At 39.0% G+C, this 20,026-nt stretch overlaps 1 protein-coding gene across 5 annotated transcripts in view; it reads right to left on the bottom strand.

Annotated features, from left to right (window-relative positions):
* RPS6KA2 (ribosomal protein S6 kinase A2) overlaps nt 1-20,026 on the bottom strand; it is a 272,066-nt gene that overhangs the window by 124,584 nt on the left and 127,456 nt on the right. The window contains exons 1-2 of one of the 5 annotated variants that reach the window (XM_040697489.1): nt 5,176-5,250; nt 396-566 (exon numbers count right to left, since the gene is read on the bottom strand). The exons of 3 other annotated variants lie outside the window; for them this stretch is intronic. In XM_040697489.1, coding sequence (XP_040553423.1) covers nt 396-566; nt 5,176-5,235 — 231 coding nt within the window. In that variant the 5' untranslated portion in view covers nt 5,236-5,250. Of the gene's footprint in view, nt 1-395; nt 567-5,175; nt 5,287-20,026 lie in introns of those variants that run through there. One more of the 5 variants, XM_040697490.1, reaches the window with a different exon arrangement.

The following is a 20,026-nucleotide window of genomic DNA, read 5'->3' as shown; positions in this document are numbered from 1 at the left end:
AAACTGACAAGCAGCTTAGACATATACCTCTGTCATTCTGAAGTGGAAAGCTGGGAAGAATCTGAATAGGTGATTGTATTACCTGAAGAACTTGAAGTCCTTATTGAAGTCATGTGTGCTGAGTTGCATGATCTAGGTTAGAATCTAAACAGGCATTTTTTATTAAAAGGTTGTGCTCCCAATATCTTTTTAAGAAAACAGGGAGAGATCAGAAAATGAAGCTGGACAAGAAAACAGAGATGAAATACGTTTTTGAAAACTGACAGTCTGAAAAGCTCTTGAAAGATACATGGAAAGACAGACAGACCGTCACACAATTTTTGTTATTTTTTCTATTTTGCAAATTCTTTCCAAGCTCCATCTGAGTATGCACAATAAACTACAGGTTCAGTTACCTTCATGGGTGATCTCCTCTCCAGCAGTGTAAGGACAGGTGTCCTGGCAAAGACATGCACAGAGAAACATCTGGAGCTGTAACCCTTCTCGGAAAGGCTGGACCATTTTGTCTGCTTTACTACATGGCTAATTTCTTTGACCTGCGTTCTCCTGCAGTCCTCACCAGCAGCCTACCAAAAACGGGGCAAAAATAGTTCTGCACCCTCTATTGTGTCAGTAACTGAAAAAACTTACCACTATCTAAACGGAACAAAGGGTGACGGGTAAAGCACTAGTATTAAGAAGATACCGTGAGGGATATTTAATTTGCTAGCACATACCAGGACAGAAAGTTTTTCTCCTTTTGTCTTCGTTTGCCCACAACGTCAGCAGAAGTAATTCACTGAATAGCGATCATGGGAGTAGTTTCTCAGTTGCTACTGCAAATAGTTTTCATTCCTACAACTTACATCTCATTCTTTGTTGGCTTCTTTTTTCTCTCCTACTGCTTCTGCCCTCCTCCCAAGTTCAGTAGATTACAGTGGAATTTGGACATGTTTTTCCATAATATTTTGAAAAAGATAAATCTGAAACGAGCTCAAGTCCTCTTTCTTTTTTCTGGCCTCACATTCTTCCTCCAGATCGGCTGATACCAGAGGTAAATACTGATTCATTTGCTTGGCACTCTCCTACTGGCTAAATACTTCAATTTTCTTTTTTTTCTTTCTTTCTTTTTTAAAAAAATAAATACTGAACAAGACTTTTTTTCTCTATATATTTTATCTAGGAGACGACTTTTATTGTTCCCTGCAGTCAGCCACAGATCTGTTCTCTTCTGCAGATGGATCTGTTTATTTGCATCTTTCCTCAACCCAACCCCACATTGCCATTTTCACCCTGCAGTCCTGTAAGAAAAAGTGTAGGCAATGTATTGTCTTTTCTGAATTACCAAATGAACTATTTTAAGAAAGATGAGTCACAGAAGACACACTGGGAGGGAAAAAAAACAGAAAGTACAACAGCTTATATAAATAAAATGGCCAAGATTTTCAACTGTTAGCTAACTCACGTGGGTCCACTGCAACTTGTCTCTACTTACTGTAACTCATACTTTTACTCCTTCAAACCTACTAGCTTCCATTATCTTTCAGATCATTGAAAAAAGTTCTCTAGAAAAATAAACCATGCCATTTATTTCTTCTACTGAAAACCTAGTAATTCAATATTAAATACATATTAAAAAAACTTGCCTGTCCACCAACACACAAATGAAATTTGAAGCATTTAACACATACATGTTAGGTTCATACTACTAGAACAGGTGAAGTCCCACAATCATTTATAATGTAAAGGATTAAACTACATTAATTTTCCTCAATTTAATGCAAAATGATGAAAAACTGATAGGTTTATTTAACAATATACCTGTTAATATCTTTCATCTAAGGATATCTTTCATCCACTTTCACTAGAAAGGAGTTAACGGAATCAGCTACCTTATACAACTGCAAATCAAGTGCAGTCGTAGAACAGGATAAACTGAGTCTTTGCTCCCAGACATTAGATCTTGGCCAGGCACTGCCCTCTACCAAGAAGTCCCTCTGAGGCCACACAGAAGCCAGCTTCTGAGGTGCCTCCTCTGTGGGCCTAATTTTCACGTTCTCACACAAAATTTAAGGTTTATCAGTTTACTTGAGCCTAGGCAATCCATTTCAGACTGCTTTGCTTTGCACAGACTGTAGTTACATCAGTGATTCTTACTGTTTTACCTACAGGCTCTGTGAAAGACTTTCTTTGCTTGCATTTACTAAGTGAATAGTAATTGTGAAATTAACCTAAGCAAGACTTAAAGCAAGCCTTCACGCTCTTGAAATCTTCATGGCTTGGCTGCATGGCCACATAGCATTGTGGCATTACATTTCCAACTCATGAAATATTCTGAGATAGTATATAAGAAGTTCAACTAAAAGTTCACATAAAACCTCAACCAACCATCCAAAGCTCCAGCCAAATGTAGCTCATGTAATAAAAATGCTCTGAAACTTTTGCATAATGGTATAATCTTTCAGGTTTGTTTGTTGTTTTTTTTTTTTGAGGTAAGCTGCTGTTTGGTTCCCAGTAAGTTAATTACTAGAGTTAATCCTACATTCTATTAAACTACAGAGGACAACTCATCTGCATAACGCATCTGCATGAAGTTTCTTGTATGCCTGAAGTGTTTGCAGATTTTGAGGGCTTTTGTTATAAAATGCCAGAAAGTGCATGCTCTACAATGTTCTCACCCGAACTGAATCTAAATTCTGACTTTGATTTGACCGAAAGTATTCTACTGAATAATTTTGTTATCTGCATTACTTAGTTAGAACTGTGCAATGCTCATTTCTCTTTTCTAGTTCCCCAGCTATGACAAATCTGAAAGGACTTTTTGCACCACAAGCAGGTTTTACAAGAAGCTAAAAAGAAAAGATGTTAATATGTTTTAATTTATAAAGTGAATTGACAAAAGGCTGCAATTTAAAAGAACCTCCTTCCTTTACAGATAGAAAACAAAGCACTATTCATGTCAACATTTATGCACACAATTAAATATAAGCATGCCTACTCATCTGCTACATCTGCATAAGCGTCTGCAGGATATGGGCTCAATTCCCAGTTTCCTTTCAATTCACTCATATTTCCAGTCCATACTTTGGAACAAAAATAAATAACTCCAATCATTCACAGCACATCACACTTCCAAATCACTCTATGAATGATTACATGACAATTAGGAACTTAAGTACCGCGCATAACATGGAGCTAAACAGAGGTTCTAGTTTAGGACCTGAAAAGCCTGAATCACATTACTGCAAGCACTTTGCCAGAAACAGTAATCTGGTCTCTACGCAGCGTTAATGATTCCATGTGTAGCCCTATGCCAATGATTTATAGTGTTCTTGAGACCGTAGCTAGAATATGAACGTGGCAACTACGTTTGATTCTATATATACCTGAAAATACTTATTACAGTCTAGCAAAAAGATTCCTAACTCCCAACTCCTCATGCACAGCTTTAACAAGAGTAAAAATTGTAACATCACCATCCTTGTTGCAACAACAACAAAAAAACTCTTGGATTTAATAGAAATCATATTCAGATGCACTCTTGTTATTTCACCAAAAGGAGTTTTTCTTTCCCACTGAAGAAAAAAATGTTATCTTTCAAGTATTATTTAGCTTTCCACTGGAACAACATATATGTTTCTTAGTGACCTTTAAAAACACAAAACCTTAAAAATGTATTCTTTACATAGAGGGATCTCTTCATCGTCACTAGGACAGCTGTATAAATCTGAAACATACTTTGCACAGAATTTATATTCTCCTTTACAGAGAATTTTTATTCTCCTTGTTCAGGAGTGTTACAATCAGTACAGTGCTGGAACATCGAGAATGGCATTAACAGCAGCAAGTCTGGGCCATACTCATGGCAGTAATCCACGTCTCTCCTTCCTGTCAGAGCAGGACAGAGCCTTACAACTAGACTGTCTCAGCATTAAATGGGTCTTATCCTTTTCCCATGCATCAGACCGGCTTTCTTGAAATCACGTGGCTACGACACTTTGCATCATTACATTTTGAGTGCATCCAAGTGAATTTTCCAGCCTCACTGAAGAAAGCAATCAGTTGCAAACCAAATGGTGGAAGACAGTATAATAGGACATTGTCCCATAAAAGGGAATGGTGGACGCAGCCCTGAAGCAGAACTTTAAAATAAGAATTTGATAAACGGAAATAAAATACACTGGTATATTCTGAGAGCCAGAAACATTTGGCACATGAAAAATCACAGAATCACAGAACCATATGAGTTGGAAGAGACCTCTGGAGATCATAACAGTCCCAACCCCTGCGCTAAAGCAGGTTCCCTAGAAAAGGTTACAAAGGAAAGAATTCAGATGGGTTTTGAATATCTCCAAAGAAGGAGATTCCACAAGCTCTGTGGGCAGCCTGTTCCACTACTCCATCACTGTCACAGTAAAGTTCTTCCTCATGTTTGTATGGAACTTTTTGTTCCAGTTTTATTTCCATTGCCCCTGGTCTTGTCACTGCACATCACTGAGAAGAGCTTGGCCCTACTCACTTGACTCTCATTCTTTAGATATTTACAAGCAATGATAAGATTTCCCACCCATACCCCATCCCCCCCACACACCTCAATCTTCTCTTCTTCAGGCTGAACAGTCCCAGGTCTTTCCTCATAAGGGAGGTACTCCAGGCCCCTCACTATTTTTGTGGCCCTCCACTGGACTCTCTCCAGTAGTTCTCTGTATGGCCACCAGGACACACTGCTGGCTCATGGCTAATCTGCTATCTGCCAGAAAAAACAAGTCCTTTTCTGCAGAGCCTCTCCAGCAGGTCAGCCACTAGCCTGTACTGCTGCATGCAGTTATTCCTCCCCAGGTGTAGGAGTCTGCAGTTGCAATTGCTGAAACTCATAAGGTTCCTCTCTGCCCAGCTATCCTGCCCATGTCTTACTAAATGGCAGCACAGCCTTCTGGTGTGTCAGCCATTCCTCCCAGCTTTATACCATCAGCAAACTTGCTGAGGGCGCTCTCTATGCCTTCATCTAGATCACTGATGAAGATACTGAACAAGCCCAGTCCCAGTAGTCCCAGTACTGACCCTAGAGTACACTGCTAGTTACAGGACTCCAACTAGACCCTGCACCGCACATCACAACCTTCTGAACTCTGCCAGTCAGCCAGTTCTCAATCCACTTCACTGTCTGCTCATCTTTCCTGCTCTTTCTAATCTTACCTTCAAGGATGTTATGGGAGACAGTGTCAAAAGCCTTGTTGCAGCCAAGGCACACGACATCCACCGTTCCCCCTTCACCTCCCCAGCTGGTTATGACATCATAGAAGACTACCAGTTTGGCCAAGCAAGATTTCCTCTTTGTGAACGAAAGAAAAATCTCATGAGCACTGGAGTAAGTGAGGTAGAGCTCAGTAATTCTGAAAAAGAGCATCCTTAGTTCCTGCACAGTCTAAGTAAACTACTAAAAATCACTACTGAAAACAACATCTAAAAAAAAATAAATACAAAGAGGCAGATTCTGTCATCAGTCCCAATGGGACACATCCCACTAGTAATTCTTGTCTATGGAACAGACTGGCAGAAAGTTACACTTTTCCCATGGTCTTATACTGTTTTTCAAAACCACTAAGCAGATAAAGAATTGTGGCAATGTAAGAGGAAATCGAAGACGCTTTTCTCTTGTTTTATGAATATTCTTGCTCAGTAGTTTAAAATTGGCTTTTGTTGCTTCATCTTGCTGTTCTTGACCACATGAAAGGCCTATACTTCCACTTTTTTTTTTTTTTTTCTATCTTCCTCTCTTTCTGTTTTGGGAGTGGGATAATTTTCCTCCTAATACTGAAGACAAAGATCTTATTCATCATCTACTTTCAATCTTGATCATTTAATATAAGATCCACTAAAAAAGGTTGAACAAACTTCCAAATTTTGCTATTTGGTTACCATTGCCCCATAATTGTGCATGATTGCTGCCAGCTTAGATGCACTGCTGTCAACGCAGGGCAAACCTCCAAAGGCCTTATTTCATTTGCAATTCCAGACAGCAGTTACAAAGAACAAAACTGTTATGACAGTGCACCATCAGCCTATATCATGCCATCAAAAGAGGACTGTTAATGAGCTATTCTCTGTCCTGAACCCTCTGGAATAAAATTGCAATACCTTTGAGCTCTCAGGAAGGTTTTAACAACAACAACAACAAACAAAAAAGGTTGAAATATAAAAAAGAAAATGCCCAGATTTTTTTGCAAGCAGCTGCCTGTAGGTGTGAAGTGCTCTGTTTGTAGTTTTCACACAGTTTATCATAAGCAGCTGTTTTTCATCAGACCGTGGGGATGGGAACAACATGCAAGAAGAGAAACAGAAGACACTGAAATATTGAGAAATCAACTCTGATATAGTTTTTATGCTTGCAAGAGAGTCTTTTTCCTGCAGCACCTGCAGACCTTTTGTGAGCTCCAAAATAAAACCCACCTTTCAGAATTAAGAACGGGTGGCATTTATATGAAAAGACTGAAACCTGAAGAGGTAAAGGCTAAAAAATTGACTGATGAGACATTACTCTTGTGATTCACTTAAATGTAGCAAGGTTACAGTTCTTAGAAGCAAACTAAGTTGTACAAATTACTTTTACGCTATTGAGTGAATTCCTCATAAACGTATACGGTAAAGACTACTACCATAAGGCATATCCTCTTACAGTGATAAGCAGAAATACAGCTGGGCATAAAAACTGAATTACCATCTTGTCTTATTTCTATTAGGTTCAATGTGCACTGGCAAAGAAGCAAAGGGATGCTTGATTCTTCTGCTCATAAACAAAAAGTCTTGTTGGTTTCCAAAGCTGTAAACCCACCGGTTTTCTGTCCCACTCTAAATTCCTACAAGAATTGAAGGAAACCCTAACTGCTGATAAGGCTTGGGTAAACCCCTAGAAGGAGCTACATGAGCTAAAGCAACTTGCAGCAGCTGATCATCCTCCTTCCCCTGTGCTGGGTGCTCAGCTCTATTAAAAAAAATGGAACTTTCACTCATCACTACCAGAAATTTGGGACAGCTCAAGTTTCAGTTCCACCTCACTGCTCTAGCTGGCACAGATCTTCAGTGTCCTTCACATGCCAGACATTTTCCAAGGCAGAGAAAGGGCACATGACTCAAAAAGCATTTTTTTTTCTAAACTGCGTACGAGAACAGCTCCTGTACAAGTAATCTATTGACTTGCATGAACTTTAACAGACAAGACAAAAGCTGCCTCTAGTTTTCACTTGCTTATGATGTTCTTTTTCAGTTAGCATACAAGGTGACAGTAAGATTCAGGATGCTACTTTGGGTTTATGCAAGTTAGTCTCCACATTTTTACTAGGTCTCCTGCATCCTGGATCCACTAAAGTTGATGCTTTTGTGTATCCAGTATCTGCACATACAGCAACTGTTAGTCAGAGGTGGAGTTTTTTTTTTCTCCTTTCTCCTAACAGACAGATGGCAACTCCAGCTGTAAAGGGTGTTACAAAGATGGGAGTGAGAGAATATACCAAGAAAGAGATGAAGAACGGAAATTGCAAGAATAGGAATCTACTGTAGTTGCAAACATTTTAATAATTTCCACCCTCTCCTTCAAAGAACAGGCAACAGTGCCTAAAGGTTACTTCTTTTAAGATCTTTGACTGCTTGCTCCGCAGACTGCTGCCCTTTTCAGATTTCCCAAGTGATACATTAAAGTACGTCATTCTGTCATAGCAGTTCTGAACGGTGCAACCACTCACATGTCTATTACAGCCAACATGCTGGGAGGCAGTTGGATGTGATGTGTCATTCCAAAAATTCAATAAAAATGCTTCTTCTGGCTTGCAGTTCTCCAGAAAAGGACAAGAGAAGAAACACACAAAGGAAAATAATGGGACATAATAACGATGAAAGAACTATAAGTTTACGTCCGCTATCCGAATCCCTGCATTGAATTATTTGTGACAATTATGTCTGAGGAAAAGTATGTTTCTAGTAAGAGGATTAGATAAGTAAAGGCTTGTAGATAGTAGCTGGCCATTTCAGAACTCAGCTATTCCTGAATACATTTTTAGTGTTAGTTTTTTGAACTCAAAATTTGATTTTTTATACTTGCAGTTGCACTTAAGTGGAGCATCTAGCAAAAGGACCTATCAATCAGAATTACTGTCATTACAAATACCATTGTTTTCATTGCAATTTTTGCAATGAATTTTTGATCTAGGAATCAATTACTTTTTCCTAAGAAGGAAGACATGAAGAAGCCCATGACTTGCATTCCTTCCTCATTAATCACCTAAGGGAACTTCACTTTTGAGTGTCAAAGGAGGGACTACTGCAAAGCACTTGAGAATCGGAGACAAAGTGCTCCTGGGTAAAAAGCCCGAGCTGTAAAAGGAGTTGCCAGAGGGCACAAAGTTAAGTGGAAGAACACATCTCTAGTTCACACTGTAAGCTTTTTTTAGGCTGCTTTTTCATCACAGTTTGTACCTGTTCCCCTACCTGAGGATAGCAGAAGAGCAGGAGGCTCCAGGCACACTTCACCATAAAAATATAATTTACCAGCCAAGCCCTTAGAGGCACGTTTGACACATGCTGCAGGAATCACCTTGAATAACTAGAAAAGGAAGAAGTAAAGAATGCTGGGATCCAACATCAAGAAGTAAATCACTTCTGTCAACCTCTCTTTTTTTTTTTTTAGCTGCTTCCAAAATTCAGTCTCGTTTACATTAAAATTACTGTTTCATTGCCAAAATAAATTCTTCAGCTCTCACTGTCTGCTATCTTGTCAGATAAAGCATCTCAGGAGGTTTAAGACCATCCTGCGTACCTACTGGAATCTCATCTGTCATTGATCAAGGAGAGCTCCTGAAGTTTCCTGCCACCTACAGTCCTTCAGTTGTATGGCAAGCCATCCATTTGGGCAGAGCCATGGCTGGGGATAGGCTTTAGGACCTTGACACAGACAGGCGGGTACTCTGTATTTCTTCAACCTTGTAACATAAACTAATTTGTAAGTGGAATTGATGAGGGGAAAGTACTGGCTGACAGTTGCTTGTATTCCTGCAACAGGTCCTCAAATATTTTTTCTCCCCATGACTACATCTTACTGGCAGTCATGGCTAGTGACTGATAGATGATAAAAAGCTTGCATTTCACATTGGCAGTCTCCTTGGGTTAACACTGTATGTCTCTTTGCAATATAGAAGTTTTTGTCCTACTCAAAGACACAGTTTCCCAATGGGAAGGGGCAGGAGAGTGAGGAATGCACAAGGGACCATGCAGAAAGTAGTGGGGGAAAGAGTCAAATCAGAGAAGATTGTCTGAGGTCAACAACAGCAAAAAAAAAAAAAAAAAAAAAAAAAAAAACCAACTCAGAATGGTAGGTGGTGGTGAGAAGTAAGAGCTACAGGATATGCAGACTAACAATCCTATTGCTTCTGAGTGCCAACAAACATTACTTAAGAGGAAGCTTATTCACTTCACTGAAGTAGTCAAAATTTTTGCAGAGTCAATCACAACTAAAATACACAGTACTGTATTATTTATAAGCATTGAAGTCTTTGCCTGGTCTTGTCTAGCAATTATAATTTGTACGACAAATGCAGTAACGTTCACATTCTTTTCCTAGTACACAATAGTTTATATCAGTAATAATAAGCATGTAAATAGCACTACAGGGTCATACATTGCTTTTCATAGGAAAATAGATTCCCTATCTGCTACCCCTTCACCAAAAAGAATACAGTTCAGATGATATACTTCAACTTAGGTTATATCAAACCCTATAATAAGATGGGTAAAGAAGCTGCTTTGCCTTTATCATTCAGTGCTCAATATGTATTGCACTTGATCCATGGCCATATTTCAACACCTTTGCTGCCTTTCCTGGAATCCTTCCAACAAACGTGGTGGGAACAGAACTTCAGCTCCCATTTGTCCACTAGAAGAGATACCTCTGCACATCCCTTAAGAATTGCCTGTCACAAAACTCTCATGGACCACGATGGTGGGAAAAGGCCAAAGGCCTCAGCTGCAGCCCATAAGGGTAAGTGAAGATGTCTACATCTGGAAACTGACCAAATCAAAAAACTGTTCTGCCACAATTTTCCTTATTTTCCATGCCATGGCCAAACAAAAAGGCAAAGGAACTCCTGACATTGTGGAATAAAGGCTCGGTGCATAGACCAAAAATGCAACAAGGGGCATTAGCATAAATTAATTCCAGAGAGACATGTACAGGAAATGTATTTCAGAAGGCAGAATCTCACTCTCTGCCTTGGAGTACCGATACTCATTTCTACCTTGCTTTATAAGATGAACAAGGACCAACTCCTCTATTGATGAGATAATATTTTTAATACCTATTGAGATCTACAGCTTTTAATCAGTCATTGTAGCTGGAAACAGTCATATTTGTTCCAAGTACAACATGAAATTCCATGACTTCCTCCATGTTGGAGTTCGTTCAGCAACTCTTCAGGTTTGCGAGATAAATTTCTGAACTGTGTATAGATTACTATGGAAATCTTAAACTACACTACTCCTCAAGGGGAAAGTATACTACTGTACCTCAACTGAAGAATTCTCTGAAAACAAAATGAGGAAGAAATTACTTTCTAATCTCAGGAGAGATTTTTTTACTAAGCTAAATGAACTGAAACTAGTTTTGCCTCCTGCTGCTGCTTAGTGGTAATAAATAGTTTGGGGGTAGCACTCCCCCTCCCGAAGTTGTATCCTAGTTTCACTGTTTAGATGTCTATAGGCAGGAGGCTATTTTTACTACATCCTGTCAACAGTGAGGGGACAAAACTATCAGGAAGAGGATGCATCAGGCTTTTACGTTAACTGTTGGTAAAACTAGCACCCAACAGCTGAATGTTTACTTGCTCACATAAGTGTGCTGTGTGTGTTACTCTTTTACTTCTCCATGTTAATCCTTAGCTCAGGTAACATGATAGATCCTATGACTCTACACAAGTTAGAGCTCAGAGAATCACAGCTCACTAAAAGCACTTGGAAAAGGGTCCTAGTTTTTCACATTCTAGTCTGGAAGAACTAAGCCCATGGTGTTTACAGCAGCAAGCTCACATGCCAGTCCTGAATCATTTGCCTGGGCAGCCCAGTGAAAAACTGCCTTTGGAACACTGCCATGTATAATTCCAATAGAAAATTGATCTTCTGTGTATATCTCATGCTCAGAAAAATAACTTATTCTTCCAAGATGTATTTTGGAATGTTACTTGGTACCAAGATTTAATTTACTATCACATGCTTATTGACTTGCATCCAACTGGAAATTCACATTGTAAGCTCAGGACTGGGAGCATGCATGCATCTGTAGGTTGCTATTGCTATTTTATACAGTTTACACAAACACAAGAACAAACAAAAAGTTCCTTTTGGATGGAAACTCAATCTAGCAGGTCATCACATCAGTTCAGGAACTCAAGTCTTTGGAACTAAGTTTTAATAGCTAAACCTTAAGCTTTATCTTTCATTACACTCTACAGCATTGCTTTTATGTTCCACATTAAATGGAGCCTTGTCTCAGCAAGTAACATCGGCTTACATCCTGAAAACGTATGTTATAATTTTAAATTCAAGAGCTAAATACTACCCTGAAGGCCTTGCTTAAGCATACCATCAAATGAAGTGATATTGCAACATATTTTTAAGTAAGTAGAACTAGTTAGGAAAGGAATAGCATTACTTTTTAGAGCTATGGCAGTAATTGTAGTAAATGATACAATTACTGAAGAGTTAAATACAGAATCATACAGGTTTTTTTGTTTTTTGTTTGTTTGTTTGTTTGCACATCTTTGATTCTTTATAGCAATAGAGCCACAGAAACGTTTCCTCTCACTAATCTCTTATTCTCCATACATATCAACACAGCAGTTTTGGAGAAACTGACACAGGTCCTGTATTCTCAATAACTAATGGCCTTAACAAACGAACATTTAAGTCTCTGGACCCATTTCCTCTAACAAAATTAACACTGTGGAGTCTGATGGTAAAATATAGATATATATCATAGAATCATATCTATTGACTTGCTTTCATTTCCAAGCTTCGGAAGTGCAAGGTCTATGAATTGTGTAAAAAGTGAAGCACAAGTGATATTTTAAGATTAACTTTTTGTTAAAATCAGAATAATAAAAACTTGATCTTGAAAAGAAAGTATGGATAACAACCTAGTAACATCATGTTGGTGATGTTTTCTACATCGCTGTTATAGTCCAGTGACAATGCAGTTTATGTTGTAAAGGGCAGATTTTTTCTTTTAGTAAAGCACTTAAAATCTTAAATGGCAGTCTGCCAGTGATGCTCTGCTGAGAGCTACAAAACAGCAAAATTAACTTGGAAAAGACAGTATTGAAAAGGAGACATGAAGTTTGCTGGCTTATGTCACTGGTGTTTTAGGCTTGGTCTAAAACAGTAAGGTTTTGCTGTCCTAGGTTTGTCATTTGTAACCACTAAAAAAGAAAAGATGCCTGGTACACAGATGTAATTTGGACAAGCCCCAGTTCTTCTGTTGGTTTTGCTTCCCTCTCTCAGGGAGATGTTTTAATGTATTCCTCTGTATCACCACTGGTGCAAGCTGCATGTTCATGGCTGGACTTTCCCAGCATAGGTATGCAAGAAAAAAGGATGATTTGTGAAGTAGCTATCTTCTGTAGGATTTCCAAGCAAAACTTGGCAACACCAAAAGGTATTAGCTTTCCTCAACACAAACTCTGCATCTATAGTGGTAATTACCAGTTGTGATTCACCACAGTGCACCCTGGGGAGAACAGAGGTGGGGACCAAGATGTGCAGAGTATAAAACCAGCTGGCAGCAACAGATGCTGAAACAGTCAGAACAGGGTTATGGTGATGTTCTTGTTTTGTTTTTCCCCACATGTCCAGAACCCTACATGCTTCTGACAAGTTGCTCATCCTTTTACGATTGTTTGTTCACTCTGACCATCTCCACTCTCTTATTCCTCTGCCTTTTACTTCACTGGGCCTCCTTTTCTCCTGCCACCTTCTTCTCTTCTCCCTTCTTCTCTCATTTTGGATTTATTTCTGAGGAAGCCTTCCCTTCCTCTCTTCCAGCATAACCACAGCAACACAAGCAGCACTACATCTCTGGCAGTTTGAGTTCTGCTGAACTTCCTCCCTCTGCTGCAGCCCCTCACACTCCTAACCCCAGCCTGTCAACCACATGCACTACATATCAAGTCCTCAGGGCATTTTCCATTTCTCCAGTCAATGCAGTAGCACAGCAACATCCTATTCTTACTTAACCACTGAGTACCAACATAAAGCAGCCCCAGCCTATGCATAGGCTTCTCAACTGAACTGAAAGCTCACCGCTTCTCTTACACCTCTGGTGGGGCAAAATGTCTTAAAAAGAAAAGAATGTGTAATTCCTCGTTCCTTCCTCATATCTCAGCCTTTTCTTGAAAGTGCCTGAGGGTCATGCCACAGATCAAGGGAGTCAGCCTAGGGTGCCTGCTGATTCCCAGCTGGGGACAGGTATTAGAATCTATGAAATGAGTTACTAGGAGCACAAGTAAGGTAGGGGAGATGGACATGCATGCACATGTGTGAATTTGTACATACACCTGTGCATATCCAGGGACTGCAACAAGACCATTGACAGCATAAGAAGCCAGAACTGGTAAAAGCAGAGGAAGGCAGTGGAAAATCTGCAGCATTGTACATTTGCATTAGGTATAGAAACTAAAGGCTAAAACTGATCGTTCATTTGAATTACAATTTCACATAAACATATAATATTTAAAGTCGCATAAGACATTACAGACTTATAAGAATACAAGCTGACACGTAGAGCTCCAAAAATGCAGAGTTTGCAATGCATGACAATAAGCTTAATTTGGCTTACAGGGACCACAGACTACTCTACAGAGTCTTGACCATTTACATTCTTGTTAATCCTTGCCTAACATGGATCAGACACATATAATGAGCAGTGCTGTTAAAAATATTAATCATCACAACAAATGCTAATTAATATGTCCAAATTCTATCTCAGATAACTTCTCTGATTGAAAAAAAAAAAGCCACTGGACAAATGGGAAGATGTAGCAGCCCTCAGCTATAAAGGACCAGCAGTATATTCACGCTATATTATCAGTAATTGTACAAATGTTTTAATCCTCTAACTGGACTAGGACCAAGCGTGTGCAGAGCTTCACTGACTCATATACAAGACCAGAGACTGACTTGAATTACTCACTGCAAGATCAGTTATTTTAATTATATAGCGGCTAGATCCAGTAGATCTCTTAATTGTGCACATTATGATCACTTTCTGAAAAGCTGAAGCTCGAGGTACACCAATAAAATAGCAAAGCACAAAGACCTCTGCTTCAATCCTGCAAAGACTTGTGTACATGAGACACATTCTCATCCAAGATGATGTAACATTTTATAACCAAATGAATAACAGACTTATAACCGTGTTCTACTTATAAAAAAAATAAACAGCAAAATAATATTCTAAATAAGTTTGTAAATTAAAAAAAAGTTACAGCTGAATCATTCCCTATGTTAGAATAGATAACGTAAATGGTTTCTCATAATAGAATATCACCATCCACGTGCTTTCCTGATTTCCAGAAAACTATACCTTTTTCAGCTTCTCTAGTTTTCTCTTATTTTTGCTCATGTTTGCTCAAGCAGGAGTAAAACTTGCCTCAGATAAACATATGTCTCATTTTAAGAATAAAAGACAGGGTGAACAATATTTCTAAACATTAAATGGGATGTGACAGATATTTACTATCAGTGTATTTTTTTCCAAATGAGTTTCCAAAGAAGAAATAGGAGTAACTGAAGACAGAGAAGAGAAAGCAAAGCAGCATAAAATTACTTTGCAATATAAAAAACTTTATGCAACCATCATAATTTCAACGAGAGGCCATTAACAACCAGAAGTTTAGCCTGTACAGACCATAGAATCATAGAATGGTTTGGGTTGGAAGGGACCTTTAAGCTCATCTAGTTCCAACCCCCTGCTATAGGCAGATCTGTTGGAAAGATGCTGGGAAAGAGAAAGACAACCCATACTCGGAACAGATACCACCTGAGTGCAGAAAGAACAACCAGGAGGTTTTGAATCCAACCCTAATTTGCCCACGTCCCTGGGAGTCCTTCCATAAATGACCTAAGGCTCTACTCCAGTCATCAGAATCACCATTCATGCCATTCAGGAGCTGTGGAGAGTGGTAACCTAACTGCAGATGGTCCTGGTGTGTGTATGTGTAAGTGAATGGCCATGCTCGATGTATGCTGTCCCTCTTGGGCAAGAAATGTGATGGCTGGTGCCAGGGGGTTTGCAGAGGAGAAATGTAGGTGAAAGGCTCCCGTGGTTTTCCATTTCATCAGATGTTCCAGTTCTGTTTACTAAGGAGACTCACCTCACCACTACAGATGCAGACTGTCCGCAGGAGCAAGCGGCAGCACCCCAGGGCATCCTGCTGACCAGCTCGTGACCAAGAGGGCAGATACTTGCAAGGAAACAATGTTCCAACTCTGTTTTAGATTCCACTCTCTGTTCATGATAACTCTGCTTACTATAGGCTGCTCCAGGGAACAGAGAGATGTTCCGTCCACTTCCTTTCTCCTGTGAACTAGTCGCACCATGGGTAAATCTGATTTTTTCCATCTCCGCTGTTCATTCTCAAGTCTCTTTCTTTCTCTCCAGATTTCCTCTAGGCCCTACACCATCTGTCTAAGCACTTCTCTCTGTGCACACTGTTGCATTCTACTCCTTTTCTTTCTCTGATCTATATTTAGTTGTTTTCCTGTTTACACATCCCTCCAGAGAGCGATATTGTTGAATGTGACTAGTCAGGAAGAGAAACAATGTGGTTAGAACACATATCCTTTCAGAAGAGTAATCGGGATGAGAAGGCATACAGGATCGGGTGGTGTATAAAACTTTTCCCTATGATTAATCAGAAACAGAGATCTGAATATAAATCCACAAAACCCATTAGAGTAGCCTGATCAAAGCCAAAGAACACCTAAGCACAGCAAGGAAACGTGCAGTTTTTATTTTCTGACACCATGTATTTTTTTTCCAATAGTAACATAAAACAATTTGAGTTTGGAAACCTGACAATATCTGCCCTTTTGCTCAAACTACCAGAAATCTTGAATGTGAATCTGGGGTGTATACACAATGAAAACTTGGAAAGGGGAACTTAAAGACTGCTGAGGAATTCAGTGTTGGTTGGTCAGACACCTTAAACAAAGCACTTCAGCAGAGGAGTAGTAAGCATAAAGGTGGTTCTCAAGAAGTTTACAAGAGCAACCAGTGAGAAAGCTGGCTGCCACACATTAGGAATCGGGACCAACAAGAACACCTGGGCCCACTGAAGTGGGAGATTTTGGACGTTGTGTTGAGGGACATGGTTTAATGAGAACTACTGGTGATGGGTGGATGGTTGGACTGGGTGGATCCTGTGGGTCTTTTCCAACCTTGGTGATTCTATGATTCTATCATCTGCAGCCTAGTGTGCATGCAGTGGGAAGACTCTATCTGATCTGAGTGACATTTGCATAGCAAACACACACAGAGCATTTCCCATCTTCAAGTTTCTTCTAGTAATTATTAGCTGATGAACACGGGACGTAGAGAGGGCTTGATTGTGAAATACAACAGACACTAACACTAAGGAAAATTGATAGCAGAGGTATTCTCCTGTGTTATTTACCACTGAGAAATCAAGAACTTCTCTGGTAAACATACAAATCCATGATTTGGATCAAAAGAAGCATCCGTACTTCTGTTCCACAGTTTTTTTTCCATCAGTCATGTAAACAGCTTTGATTATCATACACCACCAATAACTTTCCTAGTCTTTATGCCAATAAATACATCGGCAGCATGAGCAGCTAAGGGCAGACATTAGGTACAAATCACTGGTTTCCCTGATATGACTTCCTATAAGAGCAGAAGCTCAAGGAATTGTAAAACATCACAGATCTAAAAACTCCACAAGTGTATTCCACTGGAGATTTCACATTACATTTTGCTAGGTGACATGTCATTAGTAGATGGTGAGTGATGCAGGTTAGAAAACAGCTGTGTAATGGTGATAACATTCCCACTATTTAGGACTAAAGTAGGAATGAGGTTCTGTTCTCAATGACTAAGAGATATAATCTGACCAAGGGGTTCTACAGCTTTTGGCATGACACCAGAAGATTGGACAACGGGAGTTGCCGCAGATTGGAAATGATGGCCACAGAAGAATCACAGAAATTTCTGGGAAATTGCACTTGCAGCCTGACTGCTCTTCTGAGTTTGTTTGCTTCAGTTAGTGGCAGGAATAGCTGTTTATATGATATTTAAACACACAGAGGGAAGTCATTTAGCATACAGGATGGGCTTCAGCTGGTCTTTATTCCTACAAGGTATAGTAGAACAGAAGATGCATCTGAAGCAACCAGCAAAAAGATGATTTCATCAGCAGCAATTTTCAGGGGCCGGAAGAACCTCTTAAAGACCGAAAGGGAAAAGCCTACACCTGTGAGGACAGGAGATGATCTAGAAATATAGCTGGATCATGAGAACAAAAGGGAAGGAACAAGGTCAGAAACTGTTCAGTCATGCCCTGAAAATTACTTTAAGAAGAGTGCTGATCCTGAAAGAGAGAAAAAATTTTAAGAATAAGTTATACAGCACTACTTTGGAGGAGATATTTCCATGAATTAAAAATAGAAGTGAACTTTGCAGTAATTTTCAGTCTGAGAGGAATGTCAGCAGCAAAAACCTGAGCTGCTAATCTGTTTGGTGTCAAGCAGAACTAAACAAACCTCCACTCTGAGTCAATAAGAGGTTGTGTATGGTATTATGAGATCAAACTCTAATCCTCTTAAGTAGCATTTTCCACAGAAAAACTGCATTACTATATGAATTCACCTTGTTATATGCATAATTCATATAAATTTCTACATACGTACACACAAAATATGGCTGTAATTATAAGATATTCCTTATATATTAGGTAATATGAATCTTGGTCCAAAATTGTCCAAAAAAGGAGTAAAAGTAGCTCTAGGCGTTATTTGGTTACATACTCCTTACTGCAAATTACAGAATAGTGTCTGACAACAGGATGTGCCTGTCGGTTAGTGTAAAACTTTTGTTGAACAAGCCCACGTTACTCTCTGTCTCTCCTGTATGCATAAATGTCTCATCTGCAATTCAGAGGCAAAGGGTAAGGAGGCTGTACAAAACAGGTCAGTTTTAATTCCAGACTGTGGGACACAGTTGTACAGACAGGGCTTGACTAAAAAAATTCAGAAATTCTACAGTCTAACCATGGAGAAATCTCACCATGCTCTTGACACAACTACCAGAAAGTGTCAAAATTCTCTATTCTGACCCACAATTATTCAGCATGAAAGTATGAGACATCAAACTATCTAAACAACCTGGTCATGAGTAAGTATAGCCCTGTCCATCAGAAGTTTGAAATAACACATTGTAATAATTACTGCAAAGTCAGAACAAGTGAAAAAACAATATTCTAATACACTTCCCAGGCTTGTTTGCTCCAGAGAGCCTGAGGACTCATTGTTGCACACTCCAAAGCCTCTCTTACTAGACAGTCTAAATATCCACTTTTATCCAGATGAATTATTCATGTCATCATCAGCTAGCAAGACAGGATGTTTCAAGCAAATGCTCGCGTTCAATTATAATTCTGTAGTAAGTATTCTAAAACCTAGGGTGATAATGTATTATGGTTTTTTTTTCCCCCAATATATTCTTACTTTAGCGGCTTATGCTTATATTTACATCTGCAGAATTGTTATAATAATTCTATTGATAAATCAGTCATTTTATATTAAGTTCTGTAAATCCTTTCCTCCATATACTATAATAAGATGCCTCTTTATTCCCTCTCAATGTACCGTACTATAAGTGGCTCCAAACAAGCAACCTTAATGCTTCAACACAAAGATGATCCCTGGATTCCAGAGAAAAATGACCAGCCTCACACCATATTGCACACTGCTTACCTCAAAACATCTCAATAATCTTGACAAAATACTGCCGCTCGTTACTTCTTCTGTCTCAACAATTAGATTAGAAGCAGAAATGCTAAAAAGAAAGACCCTGCTTGTTTTGTATTATAGGAGAAGGTTACTAAAAAACCACACTATTATGATAAATAGTTTTATTATATAAGTATTTCTAAGCCTAAATATTTATACAGGTAAATAGACTAATCCACTTGTTTCTGCAGCAAATCCAAACACACTCCTCACAGATAATCCTAGCTTGCTTCCTGACCTTGAAGCATAGAAACTATTTGTAAACAGCATAATGAGGAAGCCCGGTTTCTTATAACACTCACTTCTTCTCTCCTGCCATCTTCCCTTCTGCTTGGCTTCTTTAGTGGCCAAACAGTACATTTCCACTCTTACTCCTCCTTACTCTTTCATTTCATGGAACTAGCAGGATCTACTTGACTAATGTCCTATTTTCATTAATCTTATATGAACATTATGTCCTTAGTAACACTATTCTTCTGTCTACATCTGTTAAATGTAGAATGGTTCAAAAGCAAATGGACAATAGGGTGGAAAGGACAAAAAAAACGTATAAAGTTTCTTTTCTTTAGAACACTTGGCTAAAAATGGATCTAAGTCAACAATTCAGATTTGCAGTAATTTCCTGTGCTCGCACACAGGCAATTCCCTTCAGATAACCTACAGACAGCATACGGACGGACTACTGTCTCAGAAAAGTAAATGGAAAACAATACAAATATCTGATATTTCAGTTTGCATACAGTAAAAAGGGTCTCTTTTTTGTGTACTAAGAGCTTCAGAAGCTCTAAATCCACTTCCTTGCACTGGACTTAATGAAAAAAGATAGATGAAAACTTTACATGAATAGACTTATTGCACACAAACATCAAAGGGCCCACCACTTACAATTTTAATGTTCCTTTCTCCTATGCCTTGAAGAGTATTCAGTTTAGAAGCTAAGAACAAAACACTAGATATAGTTAGGCAACAGTTAGAATTACAC

Source organism: Gallus gallus, chromosome 3 (genome assembly GCF_016699485.2).
Source record: "Gallus gallus isolate bGalGal1 chromosome 3, bGalGal1.mat.broiler.GRCg7b, whole genome shotgun sequence".
In the NCBI taxonomy this organism is placed as follows: domain Eukaryota; kingdom Metazoa; phylum Chordata; class Aves; order Galliformes; family Phasianidae; genus Gallus; species Gallus gallus.
This window is presented reverse-complemented; position numbering and strand designations above follow the sequence as displayed.